The 23,252-nt window shown below is 39.0% G+C and overlaps 1 protein-coding gene across 1 annotated transcript in view; it reads left to right on the forward strand.

Annotated features, from left to right (window-relative positions):
* The window catches only part of LOC122558355 (PH domain leucine-rich repeat-containing protein phosphatase 2-like), a 171,769-nt gene that overhangs the window by 117,024 nt on the left and 31,493 nt on the right, over window positions 1-23,252 (forward strand). Inside the window, exons 9-15 of the mRNA XM_043706826.1 lie at window positions 6,789-6,991; window positions 8,884-8,944; window positions 9,298-9,393; window positions 12,791-12,946; window positions 15,895-16,095; window positions 16,947-17,109; window positions 18,839-18,969. Coding sequence (XP_043562761.1) covers window positions 6,789-6,991; window positions 8,884-8,944; window positions 9,298-9,393; window positions 12,791-12,946; window positions 15,895-16,095; window positions 16,947-17,109; window positions 18,839-18,969 — 1,011 coding nt within the window. The remainder of the gene's footprint in view (window positions 1-6,788; window positions 6,992-8,883; window positions 8,945-9,297; window positions 9,394-12,790; window positions 12,947-15,894; window positions 16,096-16,946; window positions 17,110-18,838; window positions 18,970-23,252) is intronic.

Genomic DNA, 23,252 nt, shown 5'->3' on the forward strand with positions numbered 1-23,252 from the left:
CTTCCTTTCATGTTGAGCTTGGTACCTGTTGCCGAGGGGAATTCTCCTGAACAGATTATACGATGCAGGAGCAGAAGTAAACATTCAGTCCATCAAGTCTGTTCGACCATTCAATGAGGTCATGGCTATTCTAATGATCCTTAACTCCACTTCCCTGCTTTTTCTCCATAACCCTTGATTCACTTACTAATTCAAAATATATGTATCTCAGCCTTGAATATATTTAGCAATGCAACATTGACAGCTTTCTATGAGAAAGAATTCCATGAATCAACGTCACTCTGAGAGGAGAAACTCCTCCTCATCTGTTGTTGGGTGATCCCTTATTCTGAGTTTATACCTTGGAGGTTTAGACTTGCCCATAAGTGGGGGAAAACCTCTCCATATCTATCCTATAAACCCCTTGGTAATCGTATATGCTTCAAAAGATCTTCTGCCATTTTTCTAGACTCTGAGTTCAGGCCCAACTTATCCAACCTCTCCTGTTAAAATCCCTCCACACCTGGAATCAATCTACTGAACCTTCTCAGGACTGCCTCCAGTGCCGGTATATTTTTCTTTAGATGAAGGACTGAAGTGTTCACAGTACTCCAGATGTGATCTGATTAGTTCCTTGTATAGTTTTAGCAACACCTCCCTATTTTTATACTCTGTTCCCAACTGAATCTCTGAATGCTTATCCTTTGCCACCATTTCCACTACCACAGTCCCAGTCCATGTATGGGTACTCAAAGTCCCCCATTATAACTATGCTGTTTACACTTCTGCATATTTTTCTTGCAGATTTGGTGGTGGGAACAGGGTACTGAGTTAAATGATCAACCATGATTATTATGAATGGCGCAAAACTTGAAGGACCTACTCCTGCTATTTTCAGTGCATCTATGGGGATGAACCACATTCCAGAATGCGAGGTGTTAGGTTAGATAGGAAAGGAAAGAAAGGAAAAGTGGCAATATTAATTAAGGAGAATGTTTTGGTTTTAGAGAGAGAGATGCCTGGGCAGTTTCAAAGTCCAGGGATACGTTGTGGAGGGTTGGATGTGTGGGGATTCTATTCAGCGGGTCACTGCAGCCTTGATGGGCTGAATGGCATCTACCTGCACTATAGGCAGCCTATGATTCTATGATAAGGTCTATTTGACTAAGAAATAAAAGAGATATTATTACACTGATATATTACTAATGATAACCATAGGCCACTAAACAGCCGGAAGAGGAGGAAATTTGTTGAAGTGCTTAAACCATAGAGTAATGATAATTGGGGACTTCCATTATCCTAATGTAGACTGCTATAGTAATAGTGCAAAAATTGAGGTTAGAAGTGTTTCTGATCAGTATGTTTCCAAACCTTTAAGGTAGGTGAGATTGCTACATCTGATTCTAGGGATGAGATGAATTGTGTGAATCAAGTATCAGTGAAGGAACATATTGCAAACAGCAATGATGATATGAAAAAGTTGAAGTTAACCTTACTAAAAGGGGCAACCTAGAATAAAAATAATTAATTGGAAAAGAGCCAGTTTTAACTGGGTGACCATGATTCTACTGCATGTGAATTGGAATCAAAGATTGGTAGCCAAAGCTCAAGGAAGAGATGATTCAATCAAGGTACATTCACATGAAGCAATATAGGACAAACAAAGCTGGACATCCCTGCATAACCAAAGAGAGAGTAAGATCAGGCAGACAAAAATACATATGACAGATGCCACATTAATCATGAGCATCAGAATCAGGCTGAATTTAGAAATTTCAGAATAGAATTAAAAAGCAAAGAGAAAGTATGAGAAGAGGCTGGCAGCCAACATAAAGGTTAATCCCAAAATCTTTAATAGATATATAAATAGTAAGAAGATAGTTGGGGCTGATTAAAGAGTGAAAGGCCAATCCATGCACAGAGGCAGAGGACATGGCTGAGATACTAAATGTGTACTTTGCAGTTTGTTTTAACCAAGGAAGTTGATACTGCCAAATTCGTCATAATAGTTAGACTATTGTTTGGACTAAACTTTAATAGAAGATTCAGTAGAAAGCCTGGTTGTACTTAAAGTTGTTATCAGGACTGGATGGAGTATAAAAAAGATACTGAAGAAATTGTGGAGGTATTGGCCGGAAATGTGCTGTTTTCTAATGTGGTATAGAGCTAAAGAATTGGAAACATTAAGCCTTCTTCAGAAAAGCAGGTAAATCCAGAAATTAAAGGCCGGTCAATTTAGCCTTGGTGGAAAAGCTTTTAGGAGCAACGATCCAGAACCAAGCAAATGGGATAGCTCAAAATTGAACATTCATCAACTACAATCTGTAGGCTGATGGCCCAACAAATCCTTCTTTCAATTAACCCTGATTCAATGAGGAGAATGTGCCATGTGCTACACCAGGCATACCTAAAAATAAGCTGCTAACCTAGTGAAGCTACAACACTGAACCATTTCCATGCTAGACAAAGGTAAGCAATCCCATAACCAACGGATAAACAAAGCTCTGCAATTTTGCTACATCCACTCATGAACAGTAATGGACCATTAGCTAACCAGAGGAGTTGTTTCAACAAATATACTTATCCTCAATGATTGGGGGGACCCAGTAGATTGATGCCGAAGTGCTTAAATGTTTACAACTCTCTTCACCCAAAAGCTCTGAGTTGATGATCCATCTTAGCCTTTTCCTGAGGTCCCTAGCATCACATAGAGTCATAGAGATGTACAGCATGCAAACAGACCCTTCGGCCCAATCCGTCCATGCCAACCAGATATCCCAACCCAATCTAGTCCTACCTGCCAGCACCCGGCCCATATCCCTCCAAACCCTTCCTATTCATATAGCCACCTTCAACCGATTAGATTCACTGCCTGTAATATCAAGAAATGGCTGACGATGCTGGATGCGAAAAAAGTAATGAGCAAGATCCTAGCTTGTAGTACTGGGCACTTCTACTTCAGAACTAGCTGCATCCATATCCAAATTGTTTGAATACAGCTATTATATTGGCATGTAGATCTTTTGTATTCACCCTGTTCTGATGTTGTTATACATCATGTAGACAAGGTGGTTAAAAAGGCATTTGGCGCACTTGCCTTCATTGCTCAGTCCTTTGAGTTTAGGAATTGGGAAGTCATGTTGAACTTGTGCAGGACCTTAGTCACCCAGTTATAGGAAGTATATTATCAAGTTAAGAGGGTTCAGAAAAGATTTACCAGGATTTTGCCAGGTATTGAAGGATTGAGTGAGAAATAATGGCTGGATAGGCTGTGACATTTTTCACTGAAGCGTAGGAGGTTGAGAGCCAATCTGACAGAAGTTTATAAAATAATGAGAGGTATAGATAGAATTAATGGTTGCTGTCTTTTCCCTAGGATGGGGAATCTCGAGACTAAGGGGGCACATTTTTAAGGTGAGAGGAGAGAGATTTTAAAAAGTCGTGAGAGGCAAATTTCTTTACACAGAGTGGTTCGCATGTGGAATGTACTTCCTGAGAAGGGAGTACAATTACAATGTTTAAAAGAAATCTGGACAGCTACATGAATAGGAAAGATTTGGAGGGATAGGGGCCAGGAGTAGGCAGGTGGGATTTGTTTAGTTTAGTTTAGGATTATGTTCAGCATGGACTAGTTGGATTGAAAGATCTGTTTCCATGCTGTATGACTCAACAACCTCTGGAGCAAGTGGTACTTGAACCTGGACCTCCTGGCATAAAGGTAGGGACATTGCTACCTTTATTAAAGAGCCTTGTTAAATATTGGCATCTATGTATTTTCTAATCACCCTGTTCAGAGAAATTATTACTTATTTCTGGAGCAGGTGGGACTTGAACCCCAGCCTTCTGGCTCAGAGATGGGACACTGCCACTACTTTACAAGACCCCCAATAATTGCATCTGTTCAGTTATGTGGAAATTTGCTCAGGTGTATCCTGTCCACAAGGAACAGGACAAATTAAGAGAACTCTTGTGATATGGTGGTAGTGTCCCTACCTCTGAGCCTGGAGACCTGGGTTCAAGACCCAGCTGCTTTAGAATGGGTCATAACATGCCTGAACAGATTTATTAAAAATAAAACAAATCCCATCCAAGAGGACTCTTGTAACGCAATAGCAGTGTCTCTACCTCTAAGCCAAGAGGTCAGGTCCAAGTCCCACTGGCAAATTGGAAGTTGGGGGAATTGAAGGTGGCTGGGAGGTGTTAGGGCAGGGGTGGGGAAACCTGCGGCCTTCTAGGCAATTGTGCGTGGCCTTTTGAATGAATCCAAATTTTGCAACATGCACGAAAAATGCTTTCTTGCTTTTCAACCACTTATTGCTGCGAATTTACATTCTCCTACTTAACCAAAATCAAGGCGCCCTTAAGGTCACAAATGACGGATACCCATCTAGAGAATCAGCTAAAACTGCAGATCTCCATGCTGCAGCCAAATATTCAAATGCTTTCCTACAAAAAGCAGTCACAACACAATCATTAAAAGGTTAGTTAACTTTAGAATTAACATTTTTTTCTTTTTTTTAAGTTAGTATATTGTAGTTAGATTTTTACAAAATAATTTGAATTTTGAAGAATATATAATTGAAGCTTCTTGGATGCGGCCTTATTAGATATACAACTAACATAATGCGGCCTTCCAACATGAAAAGGTTCCCCACCTCTGTATTAGCGGAAGCTTTCTATTGATTGGAGTATTAAAATACATAAGGTGAAACGAAAACAGAAAATACTGGAGAAACTCAGTAAGTCTGGAAGTATCTTTGAACAGGGAAACAGAATTGATGCTTCAAGTCTGGCACATCTCCCCTTCAGAAAGGAAAGAGGTTGGAAATTAGTGACTTTTATGCTGTTAACAGAGGGGGAAGAAGAGCAAATTGAACAGATGGTGAAGGTGCCCAGAACAAAAGACAAAGAGAGTGCTAATGGTGGTTAGGGACAAATGAAAATGTAATTAGGTGTGAAAAAAAGCAAATGTGTCTGTTCTGCTGAGACATGGGATTTGAGTGAGGAAGGTAGTTTGTCCCATATCTATCAGTTTTGGATGAGAAATAAATGTTGGTCTGCCAGTGGCAACTACATCCTATAAGTGAATAAGAAGAAGGATTGAAATATTTGGAACTCCAAGGCCATTTTAAAATTTAGTCTTTGTCAGATCATTGCATAACAGTGATGAGGCCATTTCTGAATGCTTTCAAGAAACTTATGAAATTGACTTGCAAGTCTCTGCTGATAAATTTCAGTGTTAACACCTGTAGATCATAATATTAAATAAATATTCATCTTTTATCCCTTCCTTATTTGGAGGCCTGTTAGCCCAATTCACTGGATAGCTAGTTTGGAGTGCAGAGCGCTGCCAGCGGTGCAAGTTCAACTCCTGTACAGGCTGAGGTTACCAAGAAAACCCTGCCTTCACAACTTCTCCCTTCACCTGAGGTGTGATGACTCTCTGGTTAAACCACTAACAATAGTCTCTTGCTAATGAAAGAGCAGTTCTCTTGGACTAGGGTGACTTTTCCTTTGCCTTATTTTTCAATTAATTTTATATGTATTGAACAACACTAATAAAAATATATGGAGTGGTTAAAAACATTTAGATAGATGGAAAATATGTTTTCCTTTAAATATGTATTTGTCATTGTAAAGCTGGAGATTTGTAACTTTCTAACATGAAATTTTCTTTTTTGCTTGTCAATTTAATTCGACAGCGCAAGAGCTAATAACATATACTGACCCTTAAATGCTGCATTAAAATGAAGTTCTGATCCTAGATGAGATCTTAGAATGCTTGAGTTGGAAGCTTATTTCGACTAACTTGAGTTGATGGGCATTGGGCTACAATTCCTAGTGAAGGCTCTCTGAATTTTCCAGTGTTCGGCTGGGTGTAAATGAATCTGTAACACTATTCAACAGGAAAGTATTTCTCCTCATGTTTTGGTACACATGTTGTTTCTTTGATTAAAAACAGACATCCTAATCATTTATCTCATTTGCTGTTTGAGAGACACCAGCAATGCACAAATCACCTGTGTTGAATATAGTTTGGAGTAGTAGTTTGAAATGTCCTTTTGGTGTCTTTAGACACTTTTTTTTTCTTAACTAGATTTCATTCTTCCTAATTGAAAAGCAGGGTACTTTGGATGCTGAAAATCTGACCTATAAACAAAGTGCTAGAAAGAACTCAATAGGAAAGGCAGCACCTATAAAGACAAAAAAATAAGCAGATGCTGCATGACCCGCTAATTCTTTTTTTCAAGCATTTTATCTTTCATTCTCCTTGTCTACGTTCTTGCTATTTCTGTTGGAAAATAACTGATCTATATATAACAACACAGTACTAATTTATCAGGCATTTCCAATAATACTGGTTTTTACAGCTGCATCTCATCTGGTTCAGATCTGACATTCACCAACTTTAAGAATTTAAGAAAAATGCAAGACCAAGAAGAGAATTATGGAGATTTCCCACATCAGAAATTGTGCCAATTTGTAAATACCTTCAGATATTTACTTAGCTGGTTTTTAATCCATTTTACATAATTTTATTTTAGAAATTCAAATGTCACTTATTTAAAGTTAGATGCCATGTATTGAATAACTTTTCTTGCTCACTTTGTCATAGCTTTGAAATACCATCTGGTAAATTTCTTTTTAGTTGTAATTTAATCAGAATTATATCTGCTAAATAATCCTGATTGTTGGTGCAAGTAACAGGCCCAGAATTTAAATTTTATGCTTTAGTTTTTACTAACCCTTTTAAGAGCACAGTTTATTTTTGGCTTTCATCAACATTTTTCTTTCTTTCTGTTTATTAGGTTGAATTCAATTAAGACTGTAATAATGGACAGCCTAGAAGCTATTAATCATGTAACTTACCTGGATTTACGAGACAATCTGCTGACTGAACTTGATTTAAGTGTAATTGCGAGTATTGAACATCTGCATTGTGAGCGCAACAATCTGACCACTCTCACATTAAGTGGATTCTCTTTGAGGACATTGTATGCTGGTTCCAACCGTGAGTCAATCCATTTTGAACTATTTGGCCACTTTCTATTAAGATTTTAAAGACTGAATGACTACTGGTTTAAATGACCATAATAATTTGTAGTACTGAAATTTTAAAATTAGTTTAGATTAGATTCCCTACAGTGTGGAAACAGGCCATTTGGCCCAACAAGTTCACACCCATCCTCCGAAGAGTAACCCACCCAGATCCATTTCCCTCTGACTAATGCACCTAAACACTATGGGCAATTTAACATGACCAGTTCATCTGACCTGCACATCTTTGGATTGTGGGAGGAAATGGGAGCACCTGAAGGAAACCCACGCCAACACAGGGAGAATGTGCAAACTCCACACAGACAGTTGCCTGAGGTGGGAATCGAACCTGGTTCCCTGGTGCTGTGAGGCAGCAGTGCTAACCACTGAACCACCGTGCCGCTCTGAAGGAGGCCATTTGCCTGAATAATTTTAAGTACTAGCTCTCCAAATGAGCAGTTAACCAAGTGCCCATTTCTCTGCCTTCATCCCAAAACCCTGCGATTTCTTTCTTTTCATGGAATTCTTTTCATTTAATTCCATTTTGGCTCCTTGATTGAACCTGCCGATATTCCAGATTCTAATTGTTTGCTGCTTGAAATGATTTGTCTTGTTGCTATTCTTTTTGTAGCAAATTGCCTTGAATCTGTGTCCCCTCATTCTCGATTCTTTCATGACTGAAATGGTTTTACCTCATCTACTCTGTTCAGATTCTTCACGACTTCACATACATCTATTAGATCTCGTCAGCTTTCTTTTCTCGAAACAAACCAGTTTTGACTTCTCCAACTGATGTTTGTGTTCGAAGTTCCTCATCCCAGGAACCGTTCCCATTAATCATTTCTTCATAGTCAAAACTAGAAATTATTGGAAAAACTCAGTGGGTCTTGCAACATCTGTGGAGAGAAATCAGAGTTAATGTTTCAGTTCAAGTAACCCTTTCTCATTTTGAGTCAAGTGGCACAGGGTTACTTGACCTGAAACATTAACTCTGATTTCTCTGCACAGATGCTGCCAGACCTGTTGAACATTTCCAGCAATTTCTGTTTTCGTCTCTGATTTACAGCATCTGCAGATCTTTCAGTTTTTAATCACTTTTTCATATTCTGTAATGCCTTCACATCATATACGTTTAGCACATCCTTACTGTTGTTTGACATGTCGTTATTCATAAAACCTAAGCAATTGTAAGCTTTATTCATGATTCTCTGTGCCTTTCCTACCTTCAATTACCTATGTGCACATGCATGCAAGTCACTCTGCTTCAACTCTACCTTTAGAGTTGTACACTCTACTGTCTCTCCATTTTTTTTCTACTAAAATGAATCACTTTGCACCTCTTAGCATTGAATTTCATCTGCCACTTGACAGTCCAGTCTATCGACTAGTCTTATATTCTTTGGAATTCAAATTTACCTTCCTGATCCAAACACTGACCCCTGGGGACCTTGCACAACAAACTTTCCTTTAGTCTGATGAACATCCGTTAACAACTATTACCTGATTCTTGTCACTGAGACAATTTAATGTGCATATTGCAGCAGTTCTTTAAGTGCACAAGTTATAAATTGCTCACCAGTCAGTTGTACAGTTCACAAGTCTGTTATGTAATATGAATTATTATAGTGTGGATTTCAGGACCCATGGACCATCCAAGTGAGCTATAGATTTACTGGAAGTTCCCTAGACTGGGATAGCTTAAAAAAAGTCCCCTTTTAATTTGTTTAAAACTGTTTTTTTGTACTCCCATGTATGATGTAATCAGGAATGAAGACCTGAGAAGTAATGAGTGATCTGTTTATATTCAACTTGTAGTCTCATTATTGACTAGAGTTTCTATTAAACTTATTTTGAATGTTTGCTTAGAATTGACAACACTGAGCATCTATCCACTTCCTGGTCAACTGGTTCATCTTGATCTCTCCAGGTGGGTGTAAATCTGTCTTCATGTTGGCATTGCTTTTTTAGTAAATTACCTAAAATCTATGCCCTCTCATTCTCAATTCTTTTGACTGGTGGTTTTGTCTGATCTACTCTGTCCAGATCCCTCATGATTTTAATTACTTCTATCAAATAGTTTGTCAGCTCTATTTTATCCAAAAATGTATGTGTAAATATACATGTACTCTGAAAATAATAGACATTTCACATAATACATCAGTAATTTTAAAATGTTCACCGCATATTGGTGAGTTAGTTTATGTTTTACAAAATATTTTTTCAGGTAAAAATCAGAGATTTATTGGACTATGATCAAATGATCTTGTTTTATCTCAATAGGAACAAACTAGAATCCGTGCCTGACTGGGTATGTGATGCTAAGAAACTTGAGCTGCTGGATGTCAGTCATAACCTGATTGCAGAATTACCTATGAGGTGAGAAAGGACGAAAGTGCTCAACTGATATTTATGGATTAAGGCACAGAAGATTTCTTAATAAACTCATGTCACTACTTGCCGCCCCCCTCAAGATTCTATAGTTGTCTTAAGGACTTCATTTATCAGATGAAGCAAGCATGGAGCCAACAATTTGGAACCTGGTTTTGGTCTGAAAAGCTGGATATCCTGACTGGTTTCACTAATGCTATTTGTGAAGAAGCACTTTAGTTTAGCATTGTTGATAACATTGATATCTTTGGACTTTTGTAGGGATTGATCATAAATGATTTTATTCATAATCTAGGCTGGCAAGTATACTGATTGGCAGTTTTGAGTTGTAGGAGGAGCTGTTTTATGTTGAAGCATTTAATCAGAATCCTGTTATCCACTTAAAATCTTAGAATTCTTTTTAAATAAAAAGACTTTCCTGGTGTTCTTGCAAAATTTCCTCCTTCAATCAAAACAACTAAATGCTGATTATTGGATTACTCGTCCCTTTACTACAAGTGCCACTTGTTAGGTTCCTGCACATCCATTGAATGAATTATTTGGATAAATTTCAATATAATGAAGCAGTAAGGTGTATTATTGAGAATTATGAACACATGCCTGCCCTGAAGTTCCTGCTACATAGACAAAAGGTTTGAAGATTCTGGAAGACCTGTTTGTAGTTCCCTTATGTTAGTATCACACTGTGTCTTTTCTCTTTAAGTCTTTCTTTCATAATCTTTCAGCTGCTCCTGCTATTTTTGTTTCTCTGTTACTTTCTTCCTATGCCTATTATAACTGCCCTTTGCATTCTTTTAGTGTGTACCTGTCTTGCATTTTTGCCCCCAAGTGTAGATGAAATAAGTGAGAATCAGGGAAGGTAGTGAACATGCATTTATATGATACCTTTCACAACCTCAAAGCATCTTAGAATTGTAGAATCCCGACAGTGCAGGAAGAGGTCACTTGGCCCATCCAGTCTGCACCGACCCTCCCAAGAGCATCCCACCCAGATCCAGACATACCACCCCCCTCCATCCCCATGAACCCTTAATCCACCTAACCTGCACATCTTTAGATTATAGGAGGTAACTGGAGCGCACAGTGGGACCCATGCAAACCCCTCACAGACAGTCGTCCAAGGTTGGAATTGAACTGGGTCCTTGGTGCTGTGAGGCAGCAGTGCTAACCACTGAGCCACCATGTTGCCAAATAGCTTCTTTCTCATTGATGCATTTTTGAAATCTGTTCACTATTGTAATATAGGAATCAATGCAAACAATTCTGGTTCAGTTAGGACTCAAAAATGAACTAATATTTTTGATTGAAGGATAAGTATTGGCTAAGACATCAATAGGACTCCTCAGCTCTTACTGAATAGCACCATAGAATCTTTTATGTCATCCTGTGAGCACAGGCGGGGTATAGGATTAAATTGATAGATGACATTGAAGGTGGTGCAGCACTTACACAATATTACCCTAGATTTCCAGCCAGAATTATACACTGAAATATAGCTGAAGCTGGAAGTCATGATTTGTTTGTCTTTGAAGTGGTAGTACTATCACTGAACAAAAGTTGACATATTTGGAAATCTGTCCTTAAAGACTGTGGGTGCTTAGTTGATGAGCATCTTCAAGCCTGATGTTGATAGAATTTTGGGAGCTAGTGGAATCAAGGATAAGGTAGGAAAATGAAGTTTCTGTAGGGTTCAACCATGATCGTATTTGGGGGATGGATGGTGATTGAATGAGAGTGTCACTCGTCTAGTAATCTGGAAGCCCAAATGAATGCTTTTTGAGCACATTCAAATCCCAGCAGATATTTTATATTCATTTAGAAGTCTGAAGAAGAAAGGTAATCTCATTATGGTGAACACAACAACAATCAACAGTTATTTTTTAAAAAAAAACGATCTAGTTCAGTGATATCCTTTAGCGAAAGAAATTTGCCATCATACCTGTCTAGCTGCATGTGATTCCAAACCCATGTGAAAGTAATTGATTATTAACTACCCTCTGAAGTGGTGACTCAGTTCAAGGGTAATTAGGATGGGCAATAATTGCTGGCCATAACAACGATGCCAATATCGAACTTGTATTTGTGGAAAAAAAAGACACATTTTGACGGAGATTTTCATCTTGCATTGATCAGGACAATTTGCAAGAATTACCAAAGCAAAGGAAAAACAGTGTTTACATCATGTCATTTATGATCTTTAAATGTGCCCAATTTGCTTTACTCTTCATTTGAAGTATCTCACAGGTTTGAGCATCCCGCTGTTACACGTAGCTATTATGTAGTCTTAAAGTGAGTGATATTCATCATTGACAGGATGCAGCTGACAAACCAAAACATTATATTGCCTATTCACAAATAAGGCGCATTTTGAATTATGAATTCCGTGTGTTGGTATGATATTAGATATGTAGATTGAAAAACTGGCAGATTGGATCAAACAGCATATCCTTTAGACTGTTTGCAATAGCATGGTACTGACTGTATCCAACTTGCCCATGCTTGCAAAACTCACAACAAGCTGCTCATCGTTCACAATAATTTTGTGATTGGATATAGTGACTAAATAATTCTGACTCTGCAAAGAATTATGCTTACAAAGAACTTAAGGTTGTCAGTCAGACTTGCAAAGTGGTGCACTTGCACATACTGGAAGCTACATATATTAATGCCCAGGGCCCTCTACTTTGTAGACAGAAAGAATAGCAGTATTAGAAAAAGAAAATTAATGCAGAATGCCCACCTGATTATTTGGTCTATACATTCTTAAAACTGTGCCTGAAAGAATATTCTTGTATTCTTTTGAATTTAGCTTATGGACAGGTGAAACTGGCAGTGGAAGACTAGAAAGAAAGTTGCTATTTGCCTTATGCATGCTATTGCTCTGCTTCACCTCAGTCCAATGTAGCACTTTGTTCTAGACACAAATGTGGTGTAGTCTTCCAGTGGGGGTGAGTGTATCAAAGATTAAGGTTTCTGATGTTTATGGATGGGGAAACATTGGATTGATTGAAATGTAGAATAAAAGTTTATTTGGGAAATTCTGTATTCTTTGGGGGTGGAAGTGATGAATTACGTAATAAAGTTTATTTTGACAAGACCTAGCAAGGTGCTGACTGGATCCTAGAAAATCTCTTTATAGACATGAAATGGGGACAGGATTAAATTTATGGTACTTTCTTTAGGATTAAAAAAATCATTTGAGTTCACATGGAAATAATGTCTCTTTGGACATACTACAAGTGTCTTGCTGGTACCCGTATAACCATACTGCCACATGAAGCTTCTGGCTAGGAGGGGAGAAAACAGAATGTGGTAGGGGTACCTCATAAACAATGTAACTTTTATACATAATGTTAGAAAAATATTTTGTCTTTGTTTGCCTCAGATTACTCTGCAGCTTGAGCCTTCAGAAGTTATTCGTTGGGCACAACCATCTTCAGAGTCTCCCCAGTCACCTGGAGCACACACCCCTGGAAGTTTTTGATGTACAACATAATCAACTAAGTGACCTTCCAGAGTTACTTTTCCTCAAGGCTTTGAAGTAAGTAAAACATTTTGTGAGTTATGTGAAGGGATCTGTGTGTAACTAATTTTTCAAATTATTTAATACAATTTTAATTAATTTGTTGTCATAACAAATTTGTAAGAACTGTAACGTAAGTGGAGATGTTCTGATCTTGTTTATTTCCTTTGTTTAAGCCTACCACATTCTTTAGCTTAAAAGTGATATTTTCGAAACATGGAAATGGATGCTGCATTTGTCTTGTGGTGTTATTTGGTTGATTTTTTTTTCCAGTGTTACCAGTATGGCTAAAATTTAGATTGTTATGAAATGATGAGGTTATGAAGTGAGGTTTATTACCCTCACGATACTGGTGCACATAGTTGCATGAATACAAGAGTGTCAAACAACTTACTAACTAATGTTTTTGTTTCTGAAAACTCAAACTCAAATCACAAATTAACATTTATACTCCCGTCTAAAGTTTAGTGACTACTATGTAAGTTTATTTGAAATAATTAATAGACTTGGTGTAATACAAATAATAAGTGAACATGTTAAAAAAAGAGAAACTAACTCATCAACATTATGTTTTAAAAACTGCTTCAGTATATTGGTTTGGTCATTATGAACTTTAAAAAAAAAAACGCTGCAGTCTTAAATCATCTGTGAGGATCTCCAGAGGAGAGAAGCTCAGGAACAGTCCTGGAAATAATAGCTTTATATAGAGTGATGAGATCATAACATGGGGAAGGATAGAGACAATGTCAAGAGTTGATGTTTGGCTTCTGCTAGGTGTAGGTAAGCAAGATAGGCAACAATAGCACCATTCTTGTCATCAAATCTGCTGACAATGTTAGGGTGGATGACAGAATGATTCTGCAAGCTCAGAGCTTAGTCGAGGAGCTAAGTATTAGGAAATGGTTAAGTCCAGAGGTAACTAAAACATGAATGAGGATTCTGGTAGTAGATGAGCTGAAAGAGACTTGTATAGAAGCAAAATACTGTGAAAGCTGGAAATCTGATACAAAAACAGAGAATACTGGAGAAACCCAGCAAGTGCAGCAGCATTTGTGGAGAAGGAAACACAGTTAATGTTTTGAGTCCAGTATGACTGCAGAACTATAGTGTCATATTAGACTCAAAACATTCACTCTGTTTCTCTCTCTACAGATGCTGCCAGATCTTCTGAGTTCCTCCAGCATTCTCTGTACTTGTTTGTGAAAGAAACTTGTGTTGCTTGCTCAAATAGAAACATAAGCAGTTTGTATTGATGCTTTTCCACACCTAAAGCTACATCCAGTAACTCCAAAAGTTTTCACCATTCTTCATCACTTCTAGAATATTTCAAATAGAAGTGGAAGAATTGTAAATGGAGGATGGTGGTTGTAGGGTCATTCTCATTCCTTCTCTCAGCTTGCTACAATCTTTCCTTTAAATTATAGGCAATACATTACCTGCTAAAAGTCATAAGATGACAAATGTAAATAAATTTAACCACAAACAGGAAGTCATGATTTTAACATTCTGCTGTGCCCTTCCGGGCAGTGAAAACATGAAGTTTTTAATATCATCAGTCATTAAAATGAATCTTTAGAAGTTTAATGTTTCAGTATCACCTGGAAAGTCTATTCCACAGAATGATCTCTTCTGTATTCCACCAATTATTTTGGTGGCATGTGTGTCATTATGCAATGGCAGGTAGCTCTTGATAAATTGTCTAATTTTATGAATAGTGTTATTGAAACATTATAGTTGCTAGGAAGTAATAGCATTTCTTTTAGTGAATGTTCATTAAAAAAAACCATTTATTTCATGAATGCAAAATCGCTGTATCTTTAATTTGTAAATCATTCCAATGCACACTCACTGTTCATTCAGTAATTGATTATTTAAAAAACGCTCCTTGTATTATTTTAAAGTTATCATTTCCTGTTTCCAACATATAAAGTCAAATATTATTTAATTATGATAACAAACTTAATAAATTAGTGTCAGCTAACTTGCACAAATGGGATCTGTTCCTATTTTGTAACTCATTTGAAATCGACATAAATGTAAGATGATTGTGGTTCTTGGAGACCGATCATCTCAGACGTTGCTTCAGGAGTTCCTCAGGCTAGAATCTCAAGTCCAAATATCTTGACCATTCTTCTATCATTGCACAGTGTTTAGCACAATTCATAATGTCTCAAAATGGAGTAGGTTTGAGCAATGTACAGGGTTGGGTTGGCATGTCAAGTAACATTCATCCCACAGAAGTGAAAGCCACTCATTGTCTCCAATAAGGAAAAACTTGACATGCAGTGAAATTACAATTACCAAGATCCCCATCAGCAATGTAAGAGACCCTTTCGATTATAAATTCATCTTGACCAGTCATGTAAATGAAGTGGCTGTTGTAGCAGGTTAGAGTTGATATTAAACAGCTGATGGTTCTTATCCTCTGTCCTGAAAACTTGTAAATCTTGTACAAGGCTGAAAACAGTTATATGATGGAATACTTTGAGCTGCCTGAATGAGTGTAACTGCAACAGCATTCCATAAACTAATCTACAAAATAGTAGCCAGCTTGATTGATGCTTCACATCTAGACATCTATTTCCATTACACACCACCATAATGTGGCTACAGTGTCTGATTTTCTTCCAGGCTTCTTCATCTACCCCTCCAAAGCTCATGTACTCAGCCATCCATATGGGCAAGGGCGGCAGATTTGCGGGAGCATCATCACTTCCAAATTTACTTAAAAGTCTGTCTCAATCCTGACCTGAGGTTATTTTGCCAATCATTCATTTATCATTGAATCAAATTTTTGAAACCCTCTGCCATCAGTATGTGGACTACACTAATTCATGAGAACAGCTACCACCACTTTCTCTACTGGGGATTGACAGTAAATTCTGGCCTTGACCGCAGTGCACAAACTCAGGAATAAAAGAACAAATATTTCAATATCTTGTAAAATTTACTTTGGTTTGTTATAGCTTGCGATGTCTCAATGTATCTGCAAATAACCTGGAATCACTGCCTCCTAGCAGTGAAATTGAAGACAGTCTCAGTGTGTTGCAAGAACTTTATCTAACGGGAAACAATCTGACTGATAAATGTGTCCCAGTGCTGACTGGGCACCCACGTCTTCGGGTCCTTCATATGGCTTACAACCAACTTCAATCATTTCCAGCCAGGTAAAGCACATTTCTCTTCGTAGACGATCTGTTCATCAAAAATGTTGGAATGGTGTATCGAACGTTATACAACTAGAAAGGAAATTGCAGAATAGAGTTCTTTTTAAAACGTCATATGAATAATACTTTACACTCTTAGTGATGAAGGTTGCTGATGTAGCAAAAACACCATCTCTTCATTTGGCAGAATTTGACTGTAAGGGCCTGATCTTACTAGTAGTTGTGTAAGACTACCCAAATTCCTTTCACTTAATCACAGTCATGGACCTTCAAAGAGAGGAGATATTCATTAATTAGATTGTATTGAATTCAAAGCTGGGTATCAGATGTGGAAAAACAAAACGCTAATTTCTTGAAAATATTTTCTTTATAACCTGTTCGGGGATGTTATTACTTCTCTCTGGAGCAGTTGGGACTGGAACCCAGGCCACCTAGCTCAGAAGTAAGGACATTATGACTGTGTCATTAGAGTCTGCTAATCTCCTGAACCTGTTTATCTAATCAACTTGTTCAGAGATGTTATTACACATTTCTGGAGTTGGTGGGACTTGAACCTGGCCTTCTTGGTCCAGGAATAGGGACACTATGACTATGCCACAAGAGCTGCATAGTCTCCTGATTTTTTTTTACTGAACCTTTTTCTAAAATACCTGTTCAGAGGTGTTATTATACACAGGTGGGAGTTGAACCTGGGCCTCCTGGTGCAGAGGTTAGGACACTATCACTGTGCCAGTAGAGCCCCCTAATCTCCTGAACTGTTTAATGATTTAGTAACTTCGCGTGTTTGTTTTAATGAAATAATGAACATCTATCCTTCTGGTTTGCTAACTAATTTTACTCTTTTCCTTCAGTAAGCTGTCAAAGTTGGAGCTACTAGAGGAACTGAATCTAAGTGGAAACAAGCTGAAAGCTGTTCCTACCACCATCACAAATTGCAAGCGATTGCACACACTCATCGTTCACTCCAACAGTATTGCTGTCTTTCCAGAGATCCTGCATTTACCAGAAATTAAGGTGCAAAGTGTTGTCAGGCTGATTCTGTGATGCTTTGTGTTGTATTTCTCCTCCTCTTCTCCTTTCATCTCTCCCAACTCTACCACATTGTTGTTGGTATTCCAGGACAGGGTATCTTTTGATAGAAAGCTACCATTAACTTCTCCCCCCCTCCACTCTATACAGTATACTATTACTCCATAATCTTATTTACATTTCATATGCTGATATTGCCAAATTTATCGTATATTTTACACGTGGTAACTTAGATGCCTCTCAATAAAGTGCAGCTAATGTACCCCAAGCACGCTCTTGATTTCTGATATATTGAATAAAAATTATGTTTTCTTATTTAAGATATGACGTAGGAAGGAATTGAATAGGGAATAGCAATTTTTTAAAAGAACAAATACAGAGGAACCTTGATTATCTGAACAAGATTGAGTGGGCACGATTTCGTTTGGATAATTGATTATTCGGTTAACTGATACAATGCCTCTTCCCTGGGACTCTGGGTTTTCTGTTAAGTCCGCTCCCTGTTCAGGAGACAAGGCAGCAGCACACCATGTGCGAGCCCCTGCTGTCTTCTACTCCCCCCACTCCCCCGCCAGCCCCCAACCATGTCCAACACTGCCTCCCACGCCCCACCTGCCGTCGAAGCCCGCCCCCAATGCCGACCCATCCAATCCCTACCCCTGCCCAACCCTCGCCCACCATCCAGCAACGCCCCATGGTCCACCACTACCCACCGTCTGTGGCTCCACCCAGTCTGACTCAGCTGCCCTGACCCCCTCCTTCAGGGCAGCCAGACTGGACACCAGCAACAAGACTGCTGCTGCCTTTGGGGGGATGAGTCTCCAAATACCACCTGCAAGCACGCACACACACGCAGCCACACACACAACTTTTTACTGAAACATTTTGATAGGTTTCACCTTTGCCCTGTACAGGACAATGTTGAAGAGATTATTGGGGAAGGGGGGTTTAGGGTACATTCCTGTGTGGAACCCCAGGGAAAGTGTGTGGGGAGAGAGAGATGGCGGGATGTCAGTCCCATCGATGTCTAGGACTGTTGTCAGCAGCATTTCAATAAGCCGAGTTCACTTTTAATCACTGTGAACAAAAGATGTGATCAGTTTTGGAAACACATCTTTGATGTAATATTTCCATGGGGACCTTGAGATCATCTTCGAATAATCCGAAATTCGGTGAATTGATATTTGGATAATCGAGGTTCCTCTGTATACATTCATGAATTTTGTTATGGTTATAGGGTTGTGAAATTTTACCATGAAGATAAAAATTGAAGAAGTGAGCTTAAGGGGAAAAAAGTCACTGTGGGGAATGGCTAATTATGCCTAGTCTCTTATTATGCAGTTCATAACTGCATTGTTATCTAATTTGGCCGAGAATAGAAACTTAAATCAAAACTTTGTGTATCTCATTGTTGAAGTTTGAAATAGTTAGATGGCAGCAAGTAGCTACTGCAGTTAACTTTGCAGCTTAAAATAATCTGGATTTCTAGTCAAAATTCCTTATCTAGTTGGAATTTGTTTCCATTTCCTTTGCTTATCTATGGATAATTTGAATGAAACTGTATGAAGCAACTGAGTTTATCTATTGGTTATTCAATCACTTGCCTAGTTGATAAGAGATTAAACATGCACCATTGTTTACTTTGTATAAGCAACCATCATTACTACATTGCGTTATGTTACCACTAACTTCAATTTTCTTTATTCTGTTTTAGTTAGTTGATCTAAGCTGTAATGAACTTACAGAGATCTTGATGCCTGAGACCCTGCCAGCCACTTTGCAAGAGCTGGACTTGGCTGGCAACACAAATCTTGTCCTTGATCACAAGACCCTGGAGATATTTAGGTAGGTATCATCCTGTTCATATATCGTCTCAATACTGTACATGTATAGCTTAAACCATGATAAAAGGTTCAGCTGGTGAGGTTGCTTTGTGAGGAGAAGCTCCCATAATAGGATGAGTTTTCAATGACATGTGGCAGCTGGATCAGACACATCCAGGTCCACTATTTCCCATCTGCCTAAGCTGTCCTGCCTCCCAAACCACTTTCAGATAGAATCTGGGTACCTGCTTTCAAGTGGTGGATCGTAAGTCAAAGCAGCTAGAGAGCTTGTTTTAAAATTCGCTTAGAACATGGACATTGCTAGCTGGCAAGCATTTATTGCCTTTCCCTAGTAGTGATTGATACAACTGAGTGGCTTGCTAGGCCATTTCAGAGGACAGTTGAGAGTGAACCACATTGCTGTGGGTTTGGAGTCACATGTAGGCCAGATCAGATGAGAACAGCCTTGAGGGATATCAGTGAGCCAGGCGTATTTTTCTGACAATCAACAGTGGACTCATGGTTATCAGTAGATTCTTGATTCTAGATATTTGTTATGGAATTCAAATTTCACCTTCTGCCACAGCAGGATTCAAACCTGGGTCCCCAGAATTTTAGCTTAGTTTTTAGATTAGTGGACTATCAATAATACCACTACGCTATCTCTTCCCCTAATAAATACTTATTGAGGCTCCTGTCCTGTACTCCTCGAAATTTCTAGTCAGTAGATGCCCCCCCCCCCCGCCCCCCACTTGGGCCAGAATACACCCAGTGATGGGTGAGTATCTCCAACATTGTATGGGGTCAGGACTAGCTTTGATCCTGGTGCAGCAGGATCCAACAAGTCTTGCTCAATATTCAGGCTGATGACCTCAATAATATTAGAAGATGTTCTGATGAAAAGCTTTAAAGCAAAAACAGGGAAAAGTGAACAGGTAAAGACCAAAAAGGTGAACAATGTAATAGGGGAGAGGACAGGATTGATTAAACGTTGAAAGAGTTGATGCTAAAACAAATATAAGGCTGAATTTTATGTTCATCCACTATAAGTATGAAGCTGGGTAGAGGCATAAAATGCAGCATGTGGCTTTTGTGCCACAAACCTAAATATACTCAATATTTTTTCCATTTTACTGGGGACTTGGGCGGCATGTCCTCTTAGCTGTGAGGCATGTAAGTGGCTAATCAATGATCACTTAAGTTACCTTATCCCACTCTGCTGTTCTTTTTTTATATTTTCTAACCAAATTGTAATGTGGCTCATTAAAATGTGCTTGAAGCAAGACACATTCACACACGGACCCATTCTGTGCAAACAAACAGAGTTACTCAGGAGCTTGAGAAACCTACAGTTCTCTCTTGGTTCCTACTTGATAATGCTAATCAGTCAACCTGCCAACAAGTCGGCATCCTTTTCTCCTGGAGAATAAATTATTGTGATCCGGAAATTTGACATTCTTGCATATGTCCTGTTGAGGTCAAAATGAAAGCTTTGGCAATACGTCTCTCTTCTCAGAAACGGTAGGTTCTTACATTCGTAGTTGGCAACCAGTTTGATTCTTTACATTGAAACATATAATGCCTCATGTTACATCATCAGTAGCGTCAGTGCTGCAAATTGGGAAAGCAAATATTTTAAAATTTATTCATGGGAAGTGGGCATTGCTGGCTGACCAGCATGTACTACCTGTCCCTAGTTTCCTTGAGAAGTTGGTGGTGGTGAGTTGCCTTCTTGTACCACTGTAGTTCACCAGCTGTAGATTTACCCACAATGCTATTCAGGAGGGAATTCCAAGATTTTGACCCAAAAACAGTGAAGGAATGGTGATGTGTTTCCAAGTCAGGATGGTAAGTGACCTGGACGGCTACTTGCAGGTGGTGGCATTCCCATGTATCGACTGGTCTTGCCCTTCCAGATGGAAGTGGTCGTGGGATTGGAAGATGCTGTCTATGGATCTAAGGTGATTTCTAAAGTGTATCTTGAAGATAGTACAGACTGCTGCTACTAAGCATCAGTGTGGAGAGAGTAGATGTTTGTGGTTGTGTTGCCAATCAAGCGGCTGCTTTGTCCTGGAACGTGTTAAACTTCTTGAGTGTTGTTGCAGCTGGACCCATCCAGGCAAAAAGTGAGTATTACATAAGACTTGTGACTTGTTGATAGTGGGCAGGCTTTGGAGAGTCAGGAGGTGAGTTACTTGCCGAGTATTCCTAGCCTTTGATCTGCTCTTGTAGCCACCTTTTTCAAATAATATACTTTTATTGAATAAAAAAGGATTTTTTGGATATTAGAGCAAATACAAAGCAATATAAAGAAACCCACTAATTACATAAGTAATAACTGATTACTAACAACTATCTAAAAAAAATGACAATAATAATGATGACCATACAGCTCGACAAAACAAAGTAATAGCCCTCGACCATCGAGAGCATAAATGTATACACATTCATGTGTTCATAGTTCCTCCTCTCTGGATACCAGCTTCATTAAATTGAATTGTCATGGCTTTTTAAAGGCCCTTATTAGTATGGCAGACAAATCTGTGCCCAGGTAGTCCAAAATGGGCTGCCATGTCTTAAAGAAATTCTCAGTTTTATGGTGCACCATACCTCTAAGAAAGTCCAAATGGGTGTGTTCCATGACCAGCTTACGCCAGCCCTGGGGGGTTTTCAGGCACACAGCCTAACAGAACGTTCTTTCTTGCACAAAAAGTGAGGATGCTGAAAAGCTTTTTTTGTGTACGTCTAATGGAAGTGGATTATCAAGGCCAAGAAGAGGATACTGGTTCCATCTCCACCTCTGCCCCCAAGGCCTTCTCTATTTTGCCTCCCACAGTACTCCAGTATGCCTGTAGCCTGTGGTAAGACCAGAGACAATGAGTAAGCCTGCCCATGCTCACTTTACATTTAGGACACATTGGAGATACTCCCATTTTATACCATGAAAGGTGGTCTGGAGCCAAGTGGACCCTGTGGAGAATTTTCAATTGTAAGTTTCTGTTCCAACTCGAGATCCTTCTTGCACTTTTCCAGATATCCTCCCATACTTCAGGAAAGATCTCAACATCCAGCTTCCTCTCCCATACCATACAGAGCCATTTGGACTCTTCTGAGGGACCCTCTCCAATAGGTGATAGACATTGCTGACAGAATGTGTGTTCTCAGCACCCTCTTCACCCTCTGTCAGATTTGCAAAAATCAGTTAGAAGTATGATCTCTTTTTGTATGTAAATTCTAATTTTAAAAAACGGAAGAGGTCCCTATTGGGCAACTCGTATTTCCGAGCCAACTGGTCAAACAACATCAGCATACCCCCCTGAATAAGTCACCCAAGCAAGACACACCCCTAGCTGCTCACCACTTTAAACCCCGAGTCCATCACCCCAGCTGAGAACCCGGGATACCAACTATGGGTGTAAAAAAATGACATTTTGGCAATATTGCCCTTGTTCTGACCCATTGCCTTCCACGTTTTAACAGTATTAATAACTATTGGGCTATGGCAATATTCCTTAAGTGTCCTCATTTTGTCCAAGAACAGCAAGCTAGAAGGGGGTATCTTGCCTGAGATGCTTCAATGTCCAAAAAAAATTTTTATTGAAAGAATTTTTCTTTACAAAATTATAAAACTACAAAAATGTGAAAATATAATATTATAACAACAATAAACATGAACCAACTACTATATCCTGTACAAAGAACTCATTACACATTAATAAATAAATAGAACATAGAACAATACAGCACAGAACATGCTCTTCAGCCCACATGTTGTGCCGAACATTTGTCCTAGCTTAAGCACCTATGCATGTACCTATCCAATTGCCGCTTAAAGGTCACCAATGATTCTGACTCTGCCACTCCCACAGACAGCGCATTCCATACCCCCACCACTCTCTGGGTAAAGAACCTACCCATGACATCCCCCCTGTATCTTCCACCCTTCACCTTAAATTTATGTCCCCTTGTATAACACTACTGTACCTGGGGAAAAAGTCTCTGACTGTCTACTATATCTATTCCCCTGATCATCTTATAAACCTCTATCAAGTCACCCCTCATCTGTCGCCATTCCAATGAGAAAAGGCCTAGCACTCTCAACCTATCCTCGTACGACCTATTCTCCATTCCAGGCAACATCCTGGTAAATCTCCTCTGCGCCCTCTCCAAAGCTTCCACATCTTTCCTAAAGTGAGGCGACCAGAACCGCACACAGTTCTCCAAATGTGGCCTTACCAAGGTCCTGTACAGCTGCAACATCACCTCACGACTCTTGAATTCAATCCCTCTGCTAATGAACGCTAA

Source organism: Chiloscyllium plagiosum, chromosome 17, assembly GCF_004010195.1.
Source record: "Chiloscyllium plagiosum isolate BGI_BamShark_2017 chromosome 17, ASM401019v2, whole genome shotgun sequence".
Taxonomy (NCBI): domain Eukaryota; kingdom Metazoa; phylum Chordata; class Chondrichthyes; order Orectolobiformes; family Hemiscylliidae; genus Chiloscyllium; species Chiloscyllium plagiosum.